The 24330-nt window shown below is 39.7% G+C and overlaps 1 protein-coding gene across 50 annotated transcripts in view; it reads right to left on the bottom strand.

Annotated features, from left to right (window-relative positions):
* DTNA (dystrobrevin alpha) overlaps window positions 1-24330 on the bottom strand; it is a 271418-nt gene that overhangs the window by 11550 nt on the left and 235538 nt on the right. For 20 of the 50 annotated variants that reach the window (XR_013545373.1, XR_012086859.2, XR_013545374.1 and 17 more), the window contains 5 exons: window positions 13885-13991; window positions 12972-13085; window positions 9581-9677; window positions 8732-8752; window positions 362-521 (listed from right to left, as the gene is read on the bottom strand). Coding sequence is in view for 45 of the 50 variants with exons in the window: in XM_072998904.2 (XP_072855005.2) it covers window positions 362-521; window positions 8732-8752; window positions 9581-9677; window positions 12972-13085; window positions 13885-13991 (499 nt within the window). In the remaining 5 variants the exon portion in view is untranslated. The remainder of the gene's footprint in view (window positions 1-361; window positions 522-8731; window positions 8753-9580; window positions 9678-12971; window positions 13086-13884; window positions 13992-24330) is intronic. The other 30 variants (XR_013545375.1, XM_072998905.2, XM_072998897.2 and 27 more) reach the window with 3 other exon arrangements.

Here is a 24330-nt window from a genome sequence, read left to right as displayed (position 1 = left end):
ACAAATGTTGCTTAGAGTTTCATGAACAGAGCAATATGAGAACCACGAGGAAAGAAAAATCACACTGGCTAGGGAAGAAGATAGTAATGGGGCAAATTTTCTGCCTTTTAAAACACACCCCAGAATTCACCACTGACCATGCATCTCACCATTACTGCTTGCCTTAAAACATAAGCTTAAAACACAAGCCTGGTGCAATAATAAAAACTATTTGCAGATTATATGAAGAACAATGGGAGAAGACATTATGGAACTGTAGGGAATTCCCTTTCCCCTTTATTACTAACCTATATCAATAGTGTATTAATGATTGCTCCTGAACACAACCTTATTGTGAGAAAGGGTGACACATACAACATACCTTGTGCAAAAGCTTCCTGCACATCTCCACCCACACCTGTCAGAGAGTCCTGAGGTGTGTGGGCTGGGGTTGAACAGGCAGATGCAGATCTGATGGGCATAGGAATAGGCCGACTGATAGTGTGGCTGGGAGATGAGCGAGGGGAGCCTGCCCCTTGGGTCTGAAAGGAGAGGTTTGAGCAGTTATAAGAGAAGGCATTCCAATTATGCTATTCTGTTATATATCTGCTATGGTCAGGAAGAATACCCACGGCATGCTGACAAGCAGTTTCATTCTAATGAAAAATGGATGCATCAAGTTGATAGTTAATAGGGTAAAGGCACACAATACTCTGAGAACCTTAGAGATAGATAGCAGAGAGGCGAGGTGGAGGTGAAGAGAAGAGGTGCAAGAGTCCAAAGGCTCAAGGTTCAAAGAAACATACTGATTCAAGTCCTCATATGTCTCAACAATACACAGGACATGTTTTTCTTGAGGACAAACCGTTTAATGGAGTGCATAGAAATCCAAGGGTTCTTTTGTGTTTGCATTAAGAAGTATTGAAAAGGAACAAAAATTGTTATTTTTCTCCTTTATCTGTCATTTTTGATAAGAGATGGCAGGGCAGGGGGGTGGTAGGAGCCCTAAAGAAGACAGAAAGGCACAGTGAAAACTTCCAAAAGGATCTCATAGGCAATGGCATCTAAATGGCGAATGTGACTTCGTGAAAGAAATTGCAAAGTCATGCACATTGCAGCAATAACAAAATAATCCCAAATTCAGATACATGCTGATAAGGACTGAACATGAGGTGTCTGAACAGGAACAGTTTTAGAATTGTGGTGAAAATGTAAAGACAGTGCACAGCAACTGAAAAAAAGACAAATTCAATATTTGGAATCATTAGGAAAGGAAAATAAAATTGACAATCATAGGGCCTTTATATAGCTATGATGTGATCAGACACCAAATGTTATAAACTGTTCTGGCTGCCATACCAGAGGGGGGGGGAAGACACAGAAAATGGCAGCAGAAATAATCAAGGTTTTCAAAACAACACTTATTGAAGATGGGATTATTATGTGTATGTGACACAGAATCATAAAGCTGGAGACTACAGGTCCCTACTTAACACCACAAGCATAGATCTAAGGCATCCATAATAGATGGCTGTTCATTCTTCATTCCATGACTTCCAGTGTGTGTGTGTGTGTGTGAGAGAGAGAGAGAGAGAGACCATCCTGTCCTGGTAAATTACTTATTTGTCTAACTTTGTGCAATGTTAAGGCATTTCTCCCTATCACAGAATGACAGAATCACAGACCTATAAAGTTGGAAGGTCATCTATGCCAATTCCTGACAACTAAAATATTCCTGACAAATAGCCTTGTGATCTGAGTCCATTTGCCCAGATCCTACACTCTAGCGCTACTGAAAACAAGTTTGCTTCATCTTTCATGTGACAAACCTTGAATATTTGAAGACAGCTATCTTATCACTGAAGCCTGAACTATTTTTGGAGGCAAAAATGTTGAAACCAAGGTCATTGTAAGAAGGCAGGCTTCTCTGGAAAAGACAATAATGCTAGGAAAAGTTGAAGGCAGCAAGAAAAGAGGAAGATTGAATTTGAGATAAATTGACTCCACAAAGGACGTCAATGCCATGGGTTTGCAGGTGCTTAGGAGCTCTGTTGAGGACAGAGTATTTGGAGATCATTCATAGGATTACCATAGGTTGGAGGCAACTTGACAGCACATAAAAAACATGTCATATCACTAATGTTCAGGACTACTCTACCATTCTTTAACTGAAAATCCCATGAGACAGTAAAGAAGTTTTTGCCTTCTTCTATGTGATACTACTTGAGGTATTCAAAAAGTGCTCCCCCCCCACTCCCAGGTCTTTTCTGCTTAGACCAATTAGCTAACATGCCCAGTTTGTATACTTTTTCCTTATAGGGCCTGTTTTCTATACATTGCATCATCTTTGCTGCCCTCCTTGGAATGCATTTCAGTCTCTTCACATCCTTCTGAGATCCAGATATAGATACTGTATGTTAACTTCTTATTAGTGCTTCTATACTGGCTTCACATCAGTGGCTACTTCTTATAGAAAGAATATTCATTGTGATAACATGATGTCACACATGCAGAGATATTGCTGGGAAATGTAGAAGCAGTGAAGGTTAGCATTGACCGTGTTTAACATAATGCACAATCTGGCCCTAAAATTCAGCACAAGTTGCTGTTGTTAAGTGGGAAATGGGAGAGGCAAACTCCAGTGTGAACATGCACAAACTTTACATGAGCTTAAGTAAGCTCTCTGAATCACGGCTGACGTGTTTTAAAATGGGTCATAACATACTTGGGGATCTGGAGTGCATTGTCTTTGTTATGCTGATGATACACAGCTCTGTTTCTTCTTTTCATCTAACACCAAGAAATCAGAAATTGCCTATCTAGATTATGTATAGGTCTGGGAAGTGGCCTAATAAGTCTGTTTTCTTTTTAAATGGAGTAACCCCCATTGAAGAATCAAGCATGCAGTCACTAGGTTCCTGAATTTATCTTCACACCTTAGTGGCCAGAAATGACTTTGCCTACTGCAGCATGGTGCATCAGCTGTAATATATGACTCAAATTACATGTAGACTGCATTGTTTCTATATGCTGTACAAGGAGTTACTACTGAAAAATCTTCAGTAATCTCATCTGACTCACAATGTAGGAGGGCAAAGATGTCAGTATATGGGAATATATTATAACAGTTTTTGCAACTGGTGGATTGGTTGCCCCCCCTTTTTTTCTGGGCACAGTTCAGAGTGTCAGTGGTAATTTTTAAAGCCCAAAGTGATTTGGGTGCAAGATATCTAAAGAGGAAAATCGTTTTTTTTTTTCCTAGCAGCCTGCTCACAGTTCACAATCTGGTGGGGAGGCCCTTCTCTGTCCCCACGTATAGCAGAAACACAGTTGAAAGTGACCATGTTGTAGCACCAGTGGTCGTGATGGCTGGAGATTCTGGGAACTATATGCCAAACCAACCAACCATTTCCAATTTCTATGGAACACGTTAGCCAATGAGATTTGGCTGGTCCTCTCCCTCACTGTTTTCCACTAGCTGATGAAGACCTTTTCATTTGAGTAGGCATTTGTCTTTCAGGGTAAATGTGGTGATGACTTTTTTTTATTGCATTTGACTGCTGCAGTGATTCTGTGTTACTATAATGTTATTTGTTGGCATCTGCCTTCAAAAAGGCTTCAGAAAGATCAGGTACAGTTTTCTCTTCAGTAAATGTCAGGTAGTTAGCAGGTGGGCAGTGAACAAAACATTCCAGAGAACCTGGAAAAATTATATATTTTCACAACCACAAATTCTCTGAGAAGTGTTCCCATTTTTCCAAGTCCTTGGCATGGAGTTTCAATGGTTGACTAAATTCCAATTGAGTTGCCAATACAGCTGATGGGTTGTTTGTTTTGCAAGCCTTCATTAGAGAAGTGTATGTGCTATCCAATTATTATAAAGGCAGGAGTCTATTGCTAACATTATGTCTACTATTTAAAAAATAATACTATATAATAATAATTGTGTGCTGTCATGTCAATCCTGACTTATGATAATCCTTTCCAGGGTTTTCTAGAAAGATAATACTCAGAAGATATCTAAACCACAGAGCTATCCAGCCACTATCCAGTTATCCAGCTATCCAGTTCCACTAACAGGAACTAGTATATACAGTATTTGCTATTGGGTTTACACTGGGGAAGGCCTGGGAAGCTGATGCACAGCTTGAAACTCTTCACAATTTTCCTGAATCTTTGTTCTCCTCAAGTCTCTTCTCATTAACTGATGTGGCATATATGTCTGGGAACCCTGGCAAGAAGTAGGGTTATAGTGATTGGGGCTGGTGTATCATCTGAAGCTCCTCTATTAGATTTGAGAGTAGCCCAAAAAATTCTGACACTTGGGTGGAAGGAGGCCTTGGGATGAATAGCAGACCTGAGTGAAAATCCAGGGCAAGAAAGAGGACAAGAGATTAAATGGTTTGATGCACCTTGTTCAAGAGCTGTCACTTCATCCTGGTGGGCAAGGGGGCGGAAGTATTTGCCCTTCATTTTTTTTCTTCCTGACAAAAGGCCTGAAGGGTTATGTGTATATTGAGGGGTGGGAATCCCTGACAAACCACAATTGACTTTTGTTCCTTATTTCCTCCTGGTTCCTTCCAGGCAGGGTCAGGAGAAAACTGTTTGGAAACACTCTGCAGAGTCATGGCAGCATGTTTTCTGTTTGCTCCATGGAAGTTGTGGTATGAGTTATGGAAATCACAATGACTTCTTCTGTTTATCTGATTCACTAAAGTATCTGTGGACAACCTCTGGAGTTCTGATAGTTCACCCATCCTTGATCTTAGAGAACTCACCTGCTCCTGAGACCCCTATGCCCACCCCCCCACCAAAAAGCCTCCTTCCACCTTCTAGTGGTCATATGTATGTATATATATTTGAATATTCTGAGGGGCAGTTGAGGCTCCAGGAGTGCTGGGAGCTCCTTAAAACTTGGCAAAACTGCCCTAACACTATCTGGGCACATGTGGGCCACATGCTCTCAACCCCTTGCCCCAAGGGAGGGTAATTAAAAACAACCTCTCTCGAAGACATTGAGACAAAAATACCTGCAGAGGCAAAGTCTCAAATCCAATGTGGGATGTCTTTTTTATCATTCACTAGTTCTGAGGATTCCTCTGCATTTTAGAATGGAAGCCCTCCAACCCAATTCAGAGAAGAAAACTCATCCTAGTAGGACTGGAGATATTTTGTGCTCTGTGTGGGTTTTTATGACCACGTATCACTTATCCCCAAATATCTGAGATGGGAAGGAGAAAAAGGCAGAAACAATTTCCTATCACATTAGAGGTCCCTCTTCTTTTTGGTGAACTCACTGATGAGTAGCATGTCCTGGGTCCTTTCCTGAACTGCTGTTACCATCTCTGTAAGCTTTAGTCCAAATGTAAAACCCAGAAGAGGCAGATCTCCATTTGCAGCCCTACTATTCACAATGTTACTTTAAGAAAAACCACAGTGAAAGCTAGAGTACCAAAGTCCCCCACCCCAGGAATTAGTCACACTGGCCAGATTATATAATGAAGTCACAATTCAATGTGCTATAAAACTAACTGCAAAATTATATTGCAAGTTATAATTACAGTATATTGCAGAAGGAGTGCAATTTAGTTATACCTTCTTTCCTTGTGGGGGGGGGGAGATTAATTATAAACAACTAGCCATTTGTAACAAGTTACTTTCAGGCTGAGGTTTATAGTGGCCAGAATCCTGATGTCCAGATAAACATAAACAGGGTTGGTTCACAGCATTTGGGGAGAACAAATAAGGCAGCTGCTTTGGGTCCTTAGTCCTCCTTGGAAAGATCTATTTTGCACTTCCTGATTTAAACCAAGGTATAGCAAAGATGTTTATTCACATTTATATTACCTTATGTTTAGAAATAGGCAAATTCCTTTCCTCCTGCAGTTACTGTTATATAATGACATTTTAGTGGGAGTTATATCTGTATCCTTTTGCTGATTTAACATATAAATGTGTTAAGAAGAAAGCTTAGATTTATTCTTATCTTCCACCATCAATATAAATACTTAAAACACAATCTGCTTAGTTGGTCTTTGGTATGTAGCTCCCTCTGCTGGAAACCAGGGTGTTTCACAAAACAGAATTACTTGGCAATGAATCTGGTTTGTTTTCAGAAACATACCTGATATTAATATACAATTCCAAAAAGGAGCTGCTCCTTAGGGAGGCAGGACATTGCCTAGGGAAATAACAGTTGGCTACTCCATCAACTCCAAAGTATCTGGAGTTTGTAGAACTCTGCCCTTTAATAACTCTGCCCTTTCATGACTTGAAACAAGGTATGTTTTTCACTGATTATTTCATACCAACCCACAAAAACATTTCTCTCCTCCAACATCTTTTTATCAGAAAAGCTGCAGCCGTGTTTGAAAAGAGATGGATTTCATGATGAGGCAAGAAGAAATGTATCCAGGTAGATGCACCATGCATGTAGTTTACTACATTGGGCAGAATTTCGATGGTGACATTGATGGTCTGCTCTGCTTGCAAAAATCTAACTATATGCATGATTTCTAAATTTCAGTTCAGTTCTGCGCATTCTACTATGTTAAGAGGCTTATGTTCCATGCAGTCTAGTGTGGAAAGGTTACAGAGGTATCATCAGATCGGGAGGAAAATCCTGGGAAAATGAAGTTCAGTATGTGAGAGTCTTAGAATCATAGCTAATCATGTGTAAAAGGATACATTTTTGCAATTAATTAATTGGCTAGTTAATTCCCTTTTGTAAGTCATATAACATGTCTATGCCTTTTATGACCAAACTTATTTGTATACATTTCTGCTATCATGTGTGTGAAATAAAACATCATCTGAGGGAAACAGGTATGTGCTTTTCTGGAAAAAAAATTGGTAAAAACACACTGTTGCCAGAGCTCAAAAATCCTTACTGAGGTTTCTCAGGGTCTGCATGAGTTCATGTATGTGGCTGTAAATGACATAGATTGATACTGTTAAAATAGTGAAATCTGGAAATATGACATTGGTATTCAGATGCACACTCAACTGTGAGTTGTGTGCATCTGTTTCAGATTACCATTATTGATATCACATTATAAAGAATGTGAGCCTGACTAGGCTGAAAACCTTGCTGTGCGAGCCATAGAAGTCTGACCATATCCCGTTTGTGACAGTTATATATTTGGTCCTTTCCCCATCTCATAGCAAATATAACACAAAAAGGTCTCCTTTTTTCTCTTTGTACATTTGTAATAGAAAAACAGGGTATAAATAGACTAAAGTAAATAAAAAATAAAAGAGCTTTGCTCTCAGGACAGTCAGCTACATAAACTTGCTTATCTATGACATGGGTGAACAAATTACAAATGTCCAGGAGCTTCACCTGTATCTTGTAAGGGTGCACCTATCCCAGTCTCTCCTCTGATCCCCAGTGTAAAGTTCACTTTTGGTTTTGAAAAAAAGCCCTCCAGGCATGCAATAGCTCCAGGGTAGAGGTGAATGTACAAAATTGTTCATTAAGTTTCTGTGGGGCAAAAAGGGAGGAGTGAGAGGCAGGGAGCCCATGGGGCTACATGTGTTTCCCCGATGCTACACTACCCACCTGTGGACTGTTAATTTTGACTATGTGGTTTCATCTTAACTGGATGGGAGAATGCATTGAAGGAAAACAAAGACCTTAAAGTAGGAACTGAGAGGTGGAGTAGTATCTGGGGCTGGTGAGACCAGTGACCCACTTCCCAAGATAATTGTGTTTCATGACAATGTGGTCCTGCTTCTTCTTCATTTATACTACTTTCCCAGCAAATAAAATACAAAACAAACATACATGAAGATGCCGGCCACAGAGACTGGCGAAACATTAGGAAGAACAAACTTCAGAACACGGCCAAAGAACTCGAAAAACCCACAACAACCAAACATACATTTTGATTAATTAATTAATTAATTAATTAATTAATTATGTTTTTGGTCAAAGATGATTTAGTCTGAATCATGGTCATCTGAGATTTAATGAAATCCACCTTTGATAGAAAAGCAAAGGTTCAGCTTCCTCAGTTTTCTGTTTCTTGGCGCACATCTATCTTTCATTACTGCACACCAACTATCTAACTGAATTGAGCAAGAAGACTCTGATTACAGTGTCAAATCCTACTCAGAACTTCTTGAGGAACTGAAAACACTACACTATAAAAACCCAAGATGCATTAGTCCACTGACTTAATAGCAGTGGATGAACAAATGCAGCAGGCTGTACCTTTTTCAGCACAAGATTAGAGATTAAAACAACTGACACTTTTTGAGTTTTCAAACTGGATAAATAATTGGGAAGTCAAGTTGTCAGTTACTTGAGAGTGACAGATGGACAGTTTCTATGCTGTTATTTGGAGGGACAAAACTAGCAGAATCAGATTCAGCTAGCAGAATCTCTCAATGATTTGAAGTACTTCTGTGTTTCCAAGTTAGAGGAGTACAGCTCATGTTTTTACACTTCTAGCACTGATCAGTTGCAAAGAGTTACTGCTTATTGTGCCAAAGGTGCCTATTTAACAGTAGTGAGACACAGAAACTCCACATTTTTATTCTAGCTTTTTAGGAAAATCATACTTAATTGGCTGACTTGTTGAAGTATTTTAACTCTTCAGATGAAAGGTTAAAGGCATGCACGGAGTGTTATGTATTGGTCCCGAGTATGTACAATTGCACACATTTCAAGCAGATGTAATATAGCACACATTTGGCTCACAGAAGCACTCCTCAAGAGTTAGTGACATCTACAGGGTAGATCACTTACTCCCTGCTTCATTTCTTCTTCCTAAAGAAAGATTGGACCGTTGTGATTTATAAGAATCAGAATTTAAACCCAAGGGAAGGAAGCTATACAGGCTTTTTAAAAGGCTGACTTCTGTTGCTCTGCACACTCTATAGTCAAGTCCATCAGAGTGCTTCAATATACAACAAGTGGGGTGATTGTATAGCATTGCACCCTCAAATTAAATGGTATGCCCAAACTGAAAGAACCAAGAGTGTGTCTCCCAAATTTCCTCCAGCACCTCATTTTGCTGGTTTCAAAGGTATTATGAGTACAGGATTCATGAACCATAAAGATAGTTAAATGGCTGATACGTTATTCCAAATTATACTTCATGGAAGAAAACATGTTGTGGATAAATAGAGATAAATACCGGGGGCAGGGGGTGGGGCGGCAGAAGCAATCCAGAGGTTATGACTTTTTTTTACCAGTTGATCATTGGCACTAAAAAGGTTAATGAACAGAGGTGGTATTGTAGACAGCTGGCTCCATAATTACAATACTACCCCTTAGGACATAAAAGAAACAATGAGGTAATTCATTATCTTTACAAAGGGACATTCAAATCTAGTCTCCGTGACTTCTGTTTTTGTGGACAGAATGGTCATATTGCAGGCTGCAAAAGGAAACACAGCCACGTGGTATCGATCCGAGAAACAGAAACAATTGATTGTTGAAGCAAATGAAAAGCTATATTCTACAACAAACAAATACAGAGTGAACTCTTCAGGCAAGAAATTAAAACCACCGCAACAGTCTATCTCTATTTAATCCCCCCACCATCCCACCTGCATCGCTACAAATCTCTTCCATGAATTTCTAGGATTTTACCTTGAGCAGTTTCATGAGGCCTTCTAACTGAACCATGAGTTCTCTTCGGCTTTCCTGGAGAGCAGACATCCTTTGTTCCAGCTCATCCTTCCTTTGTCTAAGAAATAAGCATTTAAGATCAGAGCCAATGTGTGACATGAACATGCCATGGAAGCCTTTGTTAACAAGACAACTACAAATAGCTTCCATATTTTTTCCTATACAGAAACATCTTACACGTGAAAAAAAAAATACTGCTTTAGTTCAGTCCTCTGGATTACACATGAAAGAAGCTGAAAATCAGGAATATGGTTACAGATCGGATGCCACCAAGGACTCCAAATCTAGTCTCCAGAATGATCTCCCAACTCTAATGTATATCACTGTTAATGGATCATATATATATTTTCTATTATTATATTAACATTCATCTAATCCTTCTTCCAAGAAATTCATGACAGCACATCTGCTTCTTCCTATTACACCTTCATAACAATCCGTGAAGTACCACTAGGCAAAGGGGTGATTGATCACTATAATATATCCAGCTTCAACAAGTCATTATATCAAATCCAGCCTCCCCATTTTCCTGCATTAAAAACACCTGGAAAACTTTGCCAGATATGCCAGGCTACTAAAGACACCAATGGTGCTTTCATGCAGGGCACTGACATCTGTGTTTGTGTAACCTTTCTAGGCTGACTCAGCTTCACAGAAGATATTTCTAGGACCAGGTCATCCAAAGCTATTGATTGGGTCAGTTTCAAGTTTCTTCTCAGAGAACGCATATATCCCAGAGGAATATCTTTGGTTTGTAAAAAAATATATATATTTCTCTTCATATGGATAGCATACAGATAGAAATGAGGCATGACCACCCTAAAAGACAAGTTGCAAGGGGCCAAGGATCTCACTCCACTGAAAACTAGATATGAAGGAGTGGAAGAGTTTTCTTTGTTTCAGATGTTTAGGCGGCTGAATTAGATAACCTGTAAAATCATGTACAATTCTGTAATTCAATGAAATGGACTAAAGTATAGCCAAGGGAGAAGACAGGAAGGATATGGGGAAAACTGTCACTTAAAATGTTGAGCTCAGAAACACCTCTCTGCCCCCCGGGAAAGTCCTCTTAGGTGGAAAATGACTAATTCCATTGAACCATAAAAGATGCACCTCTCAATTCTCCAAGAACAGGCATGTGATGGTATATAAACTAAAGAAGAGCCATATTGGATCAGTCTAAAGACTTCCTTAGACCAGCATTTTGTGCCTACATTGGCCAACTTGATGAGGAGCCTCTGAGGAGCCCAAAGTCAGATATGAAGGCCACAGTAACCCCCTGCTCATGTTCCCTTGCAACTGGTACCTACTAAGGAAACACATAGCCATCATGACTAATAGTCATTTTAGCCTTATCCTGCATGACTGTGTCTGATCCCCTTTTAAAATAGTTTAATGTGGTGGCTCTCACCACATCTTGAGGTAGTTGATGCCATAGTTCAACTATGCATTTTATGCAAACAAACAAACAAAAATCTTTCTTGCACCTGTCCTCTGCATCCAGTCATTTACTCCACCTTCATCATTCTTTTGGGACATTCACATGGGGGAAACAGCTTTACACACTGTGACAAGTAAAATGAAGGTCCAGCCTTATCCTTATATTTACTGCTAGTGAATGTACCTGGCAATTGTTCTGGTTAAAAATCTTTTGAGTCTTACTCTCACCCTGTGTCCCCATTTTTCTCCCATCTCCCATTCTTTTTTCTGAACAGTTCTTTTTCTCTCTTCATCATTCAGCTTGTGCCCGCTGTGTCTGGACTAGTAGCCTCTTTGCTTCCCTCACTAGTTGCTGCTTCTTTCTTGGCCTATCCCAGTCTTCTTTCTCTCTGGACTTTCTCCCTAACTTTCAGTTCTCATTTTAATTGTCATGGCTCTATCTATGGAATTTTGGGATCTGTAGTTTAGAGTGATCTACTATAGAATAGCCCATTTCCTTGAACTAGAGTAATCTTGAGTGTTTGTCTGTGCTACAGAATTAATCCACAGTCCCTCTCTTCTCATGTTATCTTTGCATTTTAGGTACTTTGTGACACTACATATTCTAGGATTCTTTGAGAAGGAGCCATGACAACTGAAATGGTATGAAACTAATAAAACTGTATGGTGCTCTTAATCTAATTTTCAGTGAAAGCCGGAAACCCAGATAACTATACATGTATTACAGCTGGAATTTAGGAAAACCCAGCCAGGTGGACAATATGACAGTTGTAACCTACAATACATTCTTTTTGTTTCTCTCTGGAATTTATCTTCTGACGCCTCCACTGTTAATTCAGTCTTTCCCTCTTCTGCCTTTCTTTCCACAATCTATCAAGTAACAGGAATTCTCATTCTCATTCTCAGTCTGTACATCTACACATACTTAAGAGTTCAACAGACAAGGGAACTGGGTTACATGGAAGAGGGGCCTTTAGTTCTAACAGAACTGAAGTGGCTCCATGGTGTTAGAGGTTTAACATGAAATAGGCTGGTTAGCTCATCCAAAATCAGCTGCAAATCTTTGGAGTAAAGCTCAAGGCTTTCTGAGCTAATTGTTTTAGCTGTCTATGGAGGAGACAGACGTATGTATATGGTCTCTTTCATTTGTTATTATAGATTGTTTATAAATATAATTGTAAAAAGACTTCATGCCCCAAAGGAAAAATAAGATTTTTTTTTAAAAAAACCCCACAGTTGTAGAGTTGCCTTGGTTGTGTGAAACTGGGCATTGTTTTCTTAGTTTGTATATGAAGCCAGAATCCACACCAGAATCAAAGAACATGAGAGACGCTGCAGACGAAAACAATCGGCAGTAGCTGAACATGCCCTAAAACAAGCTGGACATGAAATTCTATTTCAAAATACTGAAGTACTGGACGACACCAGCACAGGGAAGCCATTGAAATCCACAAACACTAGCAGAGCTTCAACAAAAAAGAAATAAGTTTAAAATTCAACAAAGCCTGGCTCCCAGCACTGAAAACTACAGCCTGCAAAAGGTCAATGAACTCAACCCAGCTACAAGGACTGGTGATCACTGCACACAAAGGACCAACTAACGACACTTATCAATCACAGTGACAGATAATCTCTCCCCGTTATCACAACAATACACCCACAACAAAAACATACTGATCCCCACAATCACCCATCTCCTGAAAAGGACAAAAGTTGATCCTACAGCTATAAACAGTCAACTATCCAAACAAACTGCACCAGAGCACAGAGTTCGGAGTCCTGTCCTCTGAAGATGCTGGCCACAGAGATTGGCGAAATGTTAGGAAGAACAACCTTCAGAACACAGCCAAAGAGCCTGAAAAACCCACAACAACCATCATGGTATGTACAGATACTAGATATATCTTTTTACCTAAGGAGCCGAAGTTCTGCCAAAAGGGTAGGATTCTGAGCTGCCTTCTCTGGAGTGGGCTGAGATGCCTGCTCATGTTCAAGTCTCAGCCTGTGGATCTCTTGTAAAATTTCTCTTACAAAGGAAGAGAAAAAGAAAAGGTCAGTCATCCCTCTGTTTTTAATGAGTAACAACATTTTTTCAGTAGTGCCCCCGCAATCTGTGGAAGGACCTCCCGAAATGGATCCAACTGGCACTGTTATCTTGTGACATATAAACATTTTAATAAAACAAACAAACAAAAAGAATAAATGAGCAAATAATATTCTACTGATTTAAAGAATTAAAGGGAAAACTCCTGGAAACCGTGACCTTGTGGGAGCTTCATATATGCAGAGAAATGTCTGAGTAACCTCACCTTTTGAAAGCAGCCCCACCCTTCTACCCCCTCTAGTTCAGAAGTAAGACTTGATACAGTTCATTAGTCAGAAGTGACTTGATAACATACAGTAACAGCAATAACTTTCTCTTAAGACTTAAGCAGAATCGAGGACCACAAATTGGGAAAAGTTCCGATCATACCACAGTTTCTATAAGCTTATTTCTGAACAACGATGATACTATAACTAAACCTGTGTATTAGTAACTGCAATAAACAGGTTTCAGAGGTCTCTGTCTACCCCATGAAGTCTAGAACCTGCAGAATAATATCAGAATTTTCAAATTTCTAATTCTGTGGTGATGTCATGAAAAAGAACAGAAACAAACAGCAGTCCAAGTGTATTACAATAGCCATATGATGTCCTAATGATATGTTCAACACTACATAAACTCTGTCTGAACCCTATCTGTCCATGTGTTTTTTAATATTCTGCCTCACATACTGAGTCCACAATAAATGTAAAATACAATAAATTGATGAGAAAATGCTTACCTGTTTTTATTTTCAAGTTCTGCAATAAGCTGTCGTTGTTGCTTATTTGCATCAATAGAGAATGATATATCTGGAGCACCTCTCTGCTGTGTTTGTTGTTGTGGCTGCTGGAAGACAGATTGGTCATTGTTATGAAAAATGGCAAGGAAATGTATTTCTGAATTGCCTATCAGCCAATTGTGTGTGTTGCAACCAAATATAGCTAAACCCATTGCAGACCTTCCAGCCATTATTTGTTTCTTGGGACATGCATGAAGTATCGAACACTTGAAATTTGCTATATAAATACCAACAGGTAATAAAAACATGTGCTTACTGTGTTACTGTTGTGTAGGAAGGGAAAGGACTAAATTAATATCAGACACAATGTCCCCTGGCCTTCTAGAAACCATCTAGAGATTTTTTTTTCTATAAAGTTTGCTGCAGTTTTGGAAGTGGTGGAAAGGAATCACATCTGAACCTGGTGGACCTAGAATTCTGCCTTGTCCTCTTTCTCAACAAGCCTAACAAATAAACTAAGAAGAAACCATAGATTATTTATCTGGCAGCTACAGTTGGCCAACATGCATCCAGTACAATTATTCATTTACAACAAGCCGCAACTAATGACTGAATATACCTCTCTTTCTTACTCCCCGTGTTCAGTATAGAGGATTATAATACTTCATAGTGTTGTTGTAAGGGTTCTGAGATAATGTATGCACGGAATTTCAGCATTCAAAATATGCTTTATAAATACCAAGACATATTAAATACCTGTGCATATTATGGGATGTTTGTATAAGAAGTCAGTTATGGAAATAACTGTGACAAAACAATGGTTCCTGCAATGTGAGATGGATGTACTTAGGAAGCAGAGATAACTGCTAAGGAAACACAAAAATTCTTGGAATCTATTCAAACATGTATTAATTAATACAAGCAGCATTTAGTGCTGAGAGATACAGTCCCAGGAAAGGATTTAAGATGTGATATTCAGCACTCTCAAAACATTCTGACAGGATAAAAACTTTGGTAGGGATTGTAAACATATGAAGGTATGCAACTTATTTCCCACTGGAAACCTTATGCATAAAAGCCTTTTTTGTTTGTTTATATATTGCATTTATTTTGCCCTGTGGAGAACAAAAAAAAAAAAAACAAAACCACAGAGATGAGGAAGATAGCCACTGATGATATGAGTCCTGGGCAGCCACTATATTGGTGTAACGTAGTCATGATTCTACACTGTTTCAGCAACAAAATCAAAAACATGGCTCAAGTAATGTAGGGCAACAGAGGATGAAAGATCATTGACAAGAGTGCTCACAGACCTCTTGTCAATTCTGTTGCAACCCACTAACTGCAAGCCATCACTTACGTTTCCACAATGCCTTGCCTGAAAGACACAAATCTACATCATAGGATCAGCTCCATATTTCCTCCCACAAATGATTATAATCTGAAAGAGCCAGCAGAATCTTCCCTGCCTGAGACATCAGGAAACAATGAGCAAAATGCCTCCCTGTAGAGCAATGACATAACAAATAAGAATCCTTTCTCTAGGAGAAGGGCTTATGTCCTTCTGCTGGACCAGAGGCTCTATTCAAGCAATGTTAAATGCACAAAACTGTACTGAAGACTGTGGGGCTGGGAAGAACCTTTTTACAATACAGAGAAATGGTGTGACCATATAAGAAATAATGCAGTCAAAAGACCAAGGGTGCAGGACAAAATACTATGACCTGGGCCACAATTTTCTGTAGGTTCTGCTGAATTCAATGGTTTTTTAAAAACAGATACAGGATTGTGTATTAGCTGGTAGCTTGAAGGGAAAGTGCAATGCAACAAGAAGCAGAAGATGACAGGTCAAGCACATATTTTGAAGGCACAGATACCACCTTCACAAAGAAAAGCCTACCTTTGGATGTCTAGCAACAAAAAGAAATTTTGGGATAGAAAGTGAGAAGCAGTGGAACTAGACATTCAAGTCAAGAAACCAACAACTTACACCACACAGTTGTTGAAGCAGACACAAATAGGACAGAGAGACAGACTCCAGGACTGAGTTCATTTGTAGAACCCAAAGCCCCATCAACTGTAGCCAAGTGTGAAAATGAATACATCAAATTAATATCCAGACAAAAATAAAAACAAAATCAAATGTTGTACCGTCCTAAAGACTAATTGTTTTATTTCAATGTGAGCTTTCATGGATACTAAACTTCAGATGTATATGACATATAACAATCTTTAAGATGCAACAATGTTTTCGTGTTTTATGTTTTGTTTCTATTTTTGTCAGGATATGCTTGTCTAAACTAACCCCGCTACTTCCTTGAAAACTACAACTAGAATTTTACAATTCTGAACTCAGCAATTGTTTAGAATACCAAAACTGAACAAACTGCATAGATCTTCCATAGAAATTCTGCTTGTCCCAAGCTTTATGTGAGCAGTATAACTAATAGCAACCAACATTTATGGATGGGTTATTTTACTGCCACTATTCCTTGATAACCTAATGCAAATCACTCTCTCAGTGGATCTAGATCAACTTCCTTTCCTTCTCTGAGATAAAGGACCTCTTAACAGATACAGTATTTCCCAAGCACCTAGCCACAGCAAGCCCTATTTGTTCTCTCTAGGTCTATCCATGGATCACAAGAACTCCAGAAGAACATGGAAGGGGCTCTGTGTTGAGTTCTGCTGCATGGAAATATCACAATAAAAGCAAAAATGTAGAAGAGTACATACCTGAGATGGAGCAGTCATTTATTTTGTGGCTATCATTAATTGCCAGACTTATTTGAAGACCACTTAAATAATTTTGCACAACTTTTTCACTCTATTTAGCTATACTTCCCTCATGTTAATTACATTGATAATATCTGTGATTATTTTCTTAATTGTAGTATCTCTTCCTTCCTCCACATCATAAAAGGTATACCATTTGGTTTATGACATCATTAGTAACCAAGGAGAACACAGAAAAACATGTGGCTGGTGGGTGCCATTACTGTAACTTGGGTTTAAGTGAAAAATGTAGATTCTGCTCTTGTGAAATACTACGAACATTAATTCATTACTTCATTTCCATTGAGAACTACCATTATACCTGAGGTGAGTGACAAGAAGGGATGGTCTGTCTCCTTACTTTATTTATTCAATTTATACCCTGCTCATCTAGACTGAAGCCTACTCTGTGTGGCTAACAACAATACATAAAAGTAAAAGCAATTAAAAATAAAAGCAACAGTATTAATATAATTTAAGACAGCCAATAATAGATTAGTTAATGACAGGAGGGAAGGCCTGTCTAAAGAGCCAGGTCTTAGGTTTGCTCTTAAAAACACCCAGCGAGGGAGCCAGCAGATTTCTGTGGGTAGACTGTTCCAGAGGAGAGGGGCCACTGCTGAGAAGGCCCACTTTCTTGTTCTTTCTCTCTGGGCCTCCCTTGGTGTGAGACCCCTCAGCCGCACATCCTGTCTAGAATGAGTAATTTGGGTAGATTTAGGTGGGAGAAAGTGTTCCACTAGATGTCAAGGTCCTAAACCATTTAGGGCTTTATAATTAACACCTTGAAATCAAAGCGGAAATGAATGGGCAGCCAATGCAAGGCAGCCAGAGTGGGGGAAATATGCTGATATTTTCTTACTCCAGTGAGAAGTCTGGCTGCCTCATTCTACACCATTTGAAGCTTCCGCATCAATCTCAAAAGTAGCCCCATGTAGAGCACATTACAGTAGTCTAATCTCGAGATTACAGGCACATGGACCAGAGTAGTGAGTGCCCCAACATCAAGATAGGAACGCAGCTGGGCAATCTACCAGAGATGGAAATAGGTGGAGCGGCATTGGTTTCATCCAAAAGGACCTGGAGCTGGCCAGCCATCACCCCCTCTGCCACTTCGCTCAGGAAGGAAACATTGGCGACAGGCCTACTGTATAGTTGCTAATGTTGTCTTCTGCCAGACTTGATTTCTTCCTGATGGGCCTAATGAGTGTCTCCTTGAGGGCAAGGGGAACATTTTGCCCTTCTGGAGAGATCCATTCATTATTGCAATGCCCCATTCAGTTGTTAAAGGCCTGGCTGCTTTGATTAGCCAGGCTGGGCAAGGGTCAAGGGAGGAGGTGGTGGTATGACAGCGGTCAAGTGCTTTGTCCACCATATCTGATGTCACAGGGAGAAAGTGATTACATCTGTGACAATCGCCCATGTCACTCATGCCATTCATATTCATGAGCTGATTTGCATGAACCCATGAGAGGACAGGAGAGGCAGAGTCAGCAGTTACATGAGGTTTGGCAGGAAAAGGAGGAGTCAGAGATAGGGCTGATGAGTCAGAGAGAGCGGGAACAAATACTGAGAGAGAGAAAGCTGATTAAGAAAATAGGTAGAGAAGGTGGTAATGATATAGCAAGAGAAAAGAAGTACGTTTACTGAGAGAATGGTTGTTGATTTGCTTGTGTATAATACTTATCTGAAGAACTGTTATTATTCAATCTGCTTCACTTCAATAAATAAGTTCTGTTTCTGTTCACAAGTCAAGTGTTTAGACAAATGTCATTTATATTGTGGATTGAGATAATCCACTGGTGGCAGCGAGAGGAAAATGTGATGTGAGCCTTTGCGAGGGAAAGACAAGCAGGGGCCACAAGGGCGATTGCCACAATTGGTGTCCAGTGGCGAGATATGAAATAATCCAGTAAAGCCAAAGTTTAAGGGTGAATTTTCTGGAGTCGTGGGTACCTTTTAGAGATCTGTGGTGAAGAAGTGGGTGACCTGCTAGAGCTTTTGTGGAAAAGTTTAGTGGTGGTGTTTCTGAACCCAGATCTGGGGGAACTAAAGTTAGGGAACTGACTCTAAAGGAAAAAAATTCTTCTTTGTTTACCTCAGGAATTGAGAGACCCAGTGGCTAGCTTGAAATCCAAGGCTCTGAGAGATACTTGAGCACTGGTGGATAAAAAGTGGAAGCCAGGGTCAGAGCGGATCTGAGGTGATAGGAAAATAAAAAAAGCAGAGGCTTGAAAATAGAATTTGTTTTGTGTCTGGAGGCAAGAAAATTGTCTCAGACCAAGAAACATTGTGGCTTGTGTGTGAGGCCAGAGAAAGTGTACCATCTTTAGCTGCTGAGCAAGAGCTACATAGTACCCCAGAAAAATACTGATAAAATAAAACAGCAGTAAAAGTGTTTTAAAAAGAGGCCTGACTAACTCAGCAATAGAAACCAGTCCATCTTATCAAGAAAGTACATACTTATGCCACCCAAAAGAACTAAAAAGCCAGTAATGGAGAAAATTCATCCTCAAGAGGCTGAGGGGAATGGAAACCCTCAAATTCAGAGTGAGAAAGAACCTGAGGGACCTGTATTGATTGCCTCAGAGAGAAAAAGTGTTCTAAGCTCCCCAGATTTTGAAAAATGGAAACTAGAACAAGAATTTAAATTGAAGGAGCTAGCTATGAAAACCCAATTAGAGGAGCTAGCTATAAAAAAATCAATTAGAATTGTAAAAAAGCCAAGGCTGAAGAGAAAGCTCAGGAATTACAGCTCAAAGCTGAGCAAGAGGCCAGACAAATGGCACTTGAGCAAGAAAATAGGCAAAGGGAAATGGAATTTCAAATACAGATGAAAAAATTAGAAATTGCTGCTCAAAGTAATAATAGTAATAATAACAACTCTAGTGAGGGAAATCTCTCAAAAATTGACCTAAAGAAGTTTCCCCAATATAGGAAAGGAGATCGCCTGATTTCTTTCCTGATTTCATTTGAGAGAGCGTGCTGGGATTTTGAGATTATGTGAACCGAGAACTCCCAAATGTACAAGCTGGATTTCAAAGGGGCAGAGGAACTAGAGACCGAATTGCTAACATGCACTGGATTATGGAGAAAGCCAGAGAGTTCCAGAAAAGCATCTACTTCTGCTTCATTGATTACGCAAAAGCCTTTGACTGTGTGGACCACAACAAACTATGACAAGTTCTTAAAGAAATGGCAGTGCCTGACCACCTTATCTATCTCCTGAGAAATCTATATGTAGGACAGGAAGTAACGGTTAGAACTGGATATGGAACAACTGATTGGTTCAAAATTAGGAAAGGAGTACGACAAGGCTGTACATTGTCTCCCTGCTTATTTAACTTATATGCAGAATACATCATGCGAAAGGCAGGACTGGATGAAACCCAAGCCGGAATTAAAAATATCAACAACCTCAGATATGCAGATGATACCACTGTGATGGCAGAAAGTGAGGAGGAATTAAAGAACCTCATAATGAGGGTGAAAGAGGAGAGCGCAAAAATGGTCTGTAGCTCAACATAAAAAAACCTAAGATCATGGCCTCTGGTCCCATCACCTCATGGCAAATAGAAGGGGAAAATATGGAGGCAGTGACAGATTTTACTTTCTTGGGCTCCATGATCACGGCAGATGGTGACAGCAACCACGAAATTAAGACACCTGCTTCTTGGGAGGAAAGTTATGACAAACCTCGATAGCATCTTAAAAAGCAGAGACATCACCTTGCCAACAAAAGTCTGAATAGTCAAAGCTATGATTTTCCCTGTAGTGATGTACGGAAGTGAGAGCTGGACCATAAAGAAAGCTGACTGCCAAAGAATTGATGCTTTTGAACTGTGGTGTTGGAGGAGGCTCTTGAGAGTCCCCTGGACTGCAAGGAAAACAAACCTATCCATTTTGAAAGAAATTAACCCTGAGTGCTCACTGGAAGGACAGATCCTGAAGCTGAGGCTCCCATACTTTGGCCATCTCATAAGAGAAGACTCCCTGGAAAAGACCCTGATGTTGGGAAAGTGTGAAGTCAAGAGAAGGGGACAACAGAAGATAAGATGGTTGGATACTGTCACTGAAGCTACCAATATGAATTTGACTGAACCCAGGGAGGCAGTGGAAGACAGGAGGGCCTGGCGAGCTCTGGTCCATGAAGAGTCGGAAGCAACTTAATGACTAAACAACAAATCTGGGACTTATTAGATACAGATCTGGCACTCAATAACACCAGATTTATAGTTCAGGGACAGCTGATCTGGCTATCTCGAGTCTGACAGGTGTTCACAGTGCCAGAATAGTGAACAGCCTTCGAACATCTGTTTTCCTTTCTTCTGAAATGAGTAGGAACTCTGCCATCACCATATCTCCCTCTACCCATAATCACTCGGATGTTCAAAGGATCCCTGCTGGGGAGGAGGCTTCCATTCCATATCATACTGCTAATCATGGGCCAAGTGGAAACGTAAGTGAATAGTCCCAGATTTCATTGAATGGAGTAAATTGCAATTTTAGGTTGACATAATCCCAAAGGATAGGGGCACATCATGCATCCACCATGATCTTGAAATACATGCAGCAACCTCCGATTAGATAACGCTCTGGAAATACTCTGTGGCTATACAGTAGACACTATCTAAGTCACTATGGAAATGAGTGAGCTAACCCTCAAAATGCTTAGCAAAAAGGGGCCAGAGTGGTAGAATATACCAGATGGGCGGGATATAAATCAAAAATAAATAAATAAATAAATAAATTGTTATTTATTTATTTATTTATTTATTTATTTATTTATTGCATTTATATGCCGCCCATCTAGACATAATCTAAATAAATAAATAAATAAATAAATAAATAAATAAATAAATAAATAAATAAATAAATAAATAAATAAATAAATAAGCTTTTCAAAGTTACCTGTTATCCTATCCAGAAGAGTACCTGGACTATTTGCTCTGCTAGGTAGCACAAGAAGAGAAAATGTACTGCTTTACCACAAGCAAAGCTGCCACAGTTCAGGCACTAAAATGAGCTCTCACTTATGTTCAACCGTACAGTATGTTCTTTATCCACTGTGTGCAAGGACTTTGTCATCCTCAAGCTTACTGAAAAGCCAGGGACTCGGTAAACACAATTGAATGCAACCCTTTTGATTACCTGGATTTATAACTATATCTAAAAAGTAATCAAGGCATTCTTCAGGAATAACATCCATATTTATCAGAAATTTAGGTTACACAATAAAACATAGGTGGGCAACATGGAGTCTGTGAACTGCATATGGTCCCCAATATTCCTAGGATCCCCCAGTTTGCCTTAATTTAAAATAAATTCAAATTTTCTTCAAAAAGTTGCATTGTGCTCTCTCTCTCTCTCTCTTTTTGGCAGCTCACTCATTCCTGGGGTCCCACCTCCAAATATTTTTTGAAATTAAAAAAGCTCCTCTGGCCATGAGCATGCATAAAGAAGCTCCTTAATTCCTTTTAAAATTTTAAATCCATTTAGGTTAATAAAAATACATTGTAGCAACTTGTACAGGATATAACAGGTGCATTAAAAAGAAATCAATATTGCAAATCAGTCTTTTTGGCTACACCCCTTCCTTTCAGACCCATCCCCTTGGAACTGTGGGTTTTGGGCCGAAGGCCTTGTTGAGACTGCTCAGCCCTGCCATACACTATTATCAAGAGTTGCACCAGCCTCTGAGCCTGCACATTATTTTGGCCAATCTCATTCCTTGTTAGGTGTCCAGCACTGCCTATTTTTGCCGTTTACCCTAGTGAACCTTTCACAAAAATATTTCTACAGCAGCACAATTGACTGTTGTAGGAAATCGTTTTTTGGTGGGAAGAAATTTAGTGTAACAGTATCAGTGTCAGACCTTGGCCATAAGTAGTTATCTGATGTGACCTCAGAGCCAAGAAATAGAAGTCTAGATTGAGAAATACTATGGATCAGAGAACAAACCGGGGGGGGGGGCTGGAAAAATGTACTATGATCAGGAGAAAGGCATGCAAGAACTTAGGAGATCTTATTGTTAGTTGAATGGGACCTTTTTTCTCTTGTCCGCAGAAGCCCCTGTGCTGCAAGGTCAGAAGACCAAGCAATCATAAGATCGAATCCATACGATGGAGTGAGCACTCATCGCTTGTCCCAGCTCCCACCAACTTAGCAATTCGAAAGCATGAAAATGCGAATAGATAAATAGGTACCACCTCGGTGGGAAGGTAACGGCGTTCCGTATCTAGTCGCGCTAGTCACATGACCACAGAAACTGTCTTTGGACAAACGCTGGCTCTATGGCTTGGAAATGGGGATGAGCACCATGCCCTAGAGTGAGACATGACTGGACTAAATGTCAAGGGGGACCTTTACCTTTACCTTTACCTTTTTTCTCTTGTCTGCCCAGAAGCTTCCAGTAACTAGCTTGGGCAGCAGAATCTGTCTTTGAAAAGGTCTTTCTTGAAAAGCTACATGATGTGAAGGAACTGTTTACAGCAGTGGTTCTTAACCTGGGCGATAATGCCCCCCAGGGGGCGATTTCATTTTTCAGGGGGGCGGTAGAACGAAAAGGGGCGGCGTGGGGGCGCTGGAGCAGAAGGGGGGCGGTAGGGGGCGCTGGAGCAAGCCAAACCTGTGAAGATGGCTGCAGACTTTTTTACAATGTGCATGAATATATATTTTCCTCCTATCTTAGTTTCAGAGTTTTTGTCTTGAAATTTTTAGTTCGTGCATTTTATGCCCTTTTTATATTTCTTTTTGAGTCTTAAAATTCGCTTGCAACTAAATCATTAAATGTTACTTTTGGGGGGCATTTCATTTTCTTGGAATTGAATTTTGTTTTCAGGGGTCATTGGATTTAAGTGTCTTAAACAAACAAACAAACAAACAAACAAATAAGACATAATAAGAAATAAGAGGGGGGCGATGATAACTTCCTCAATGGCTCAATGGGGCGTTTCTTTCAAAAAGGTTAAGAACCACTGGTTTACAGTTCCTGATACTTTGCTAAGAGGCTGTAGTTATGATTTACACCTCATGGGGTAGTGGTGGGCTGGAGCAGCTTCTTTCTATAAAAGTCATTCCTTGGTTTTAATGTGCTGTTGTGCAACAAGGTTCAGAGATATGTTTTGCACTAAAAAAAGAATATTATTTTCTATTACTGCTAGAAAGCCTGTTGGAAAAAGCAAGGTCAGACCAACAATGTTCATCATTTCATAATTACAACAATTCTTACCAAAAAAATGTATATCATGTTTCAGAGTCTATTGGTGTTCTAGACATACAACCCCCTTTTGCTTACAACACATCAAACTTGTTCTTTTTCTCCAGGGCGACTCCTAGTCATCATGGTTATTAGAGATGGGATTTTCATGTTTTAACAAAAAACAAAGCAAAACATTTTGTTCATTTTCATGTTAGTTCATCAGTTACGATGAGAGAGGCTCTTAAACATATAGGATTTCTATTAATGAGATATGTACTATATTTTTCTGTGTATAAAATGACACTTTTTCCTTAAATAATTTGAGAAAAAATTGAGGGTCAATTTTTACTGCTGTCTTTTGCGAAGGCATGGGGCTTTATAAAAAGGAAGGGGAGCTGTTTCTCCTTTCCTTTTTGCTAAACTCCGTGCCTTCTCAAAAGGCAAGGGTGCATGCGGGGCTTAGCAAAAAG

The sequence above is a fragment of the Pogona vitticeps genome, chromosome 4 (genome assembly GCF_051106095.1).
Source record: "Pogona vitticeps strain Pit_001003342236 chromosome 4, PviZW2.1, whole genome shotgun sequence".
In the NCBI taxonomy this organism is placed as follows: domain Eukaryota; kingdom Metazoa; phylum Chordata; class Lepidosauria; order Squamata; family Agamidae; genus Pogona; species Pogona vitticeps.
The sequence above is the reverse complement of the archived record's forward strand: the minus strand, read 5'-3'. Positions and strand labels throughout refer to the sequence as shown.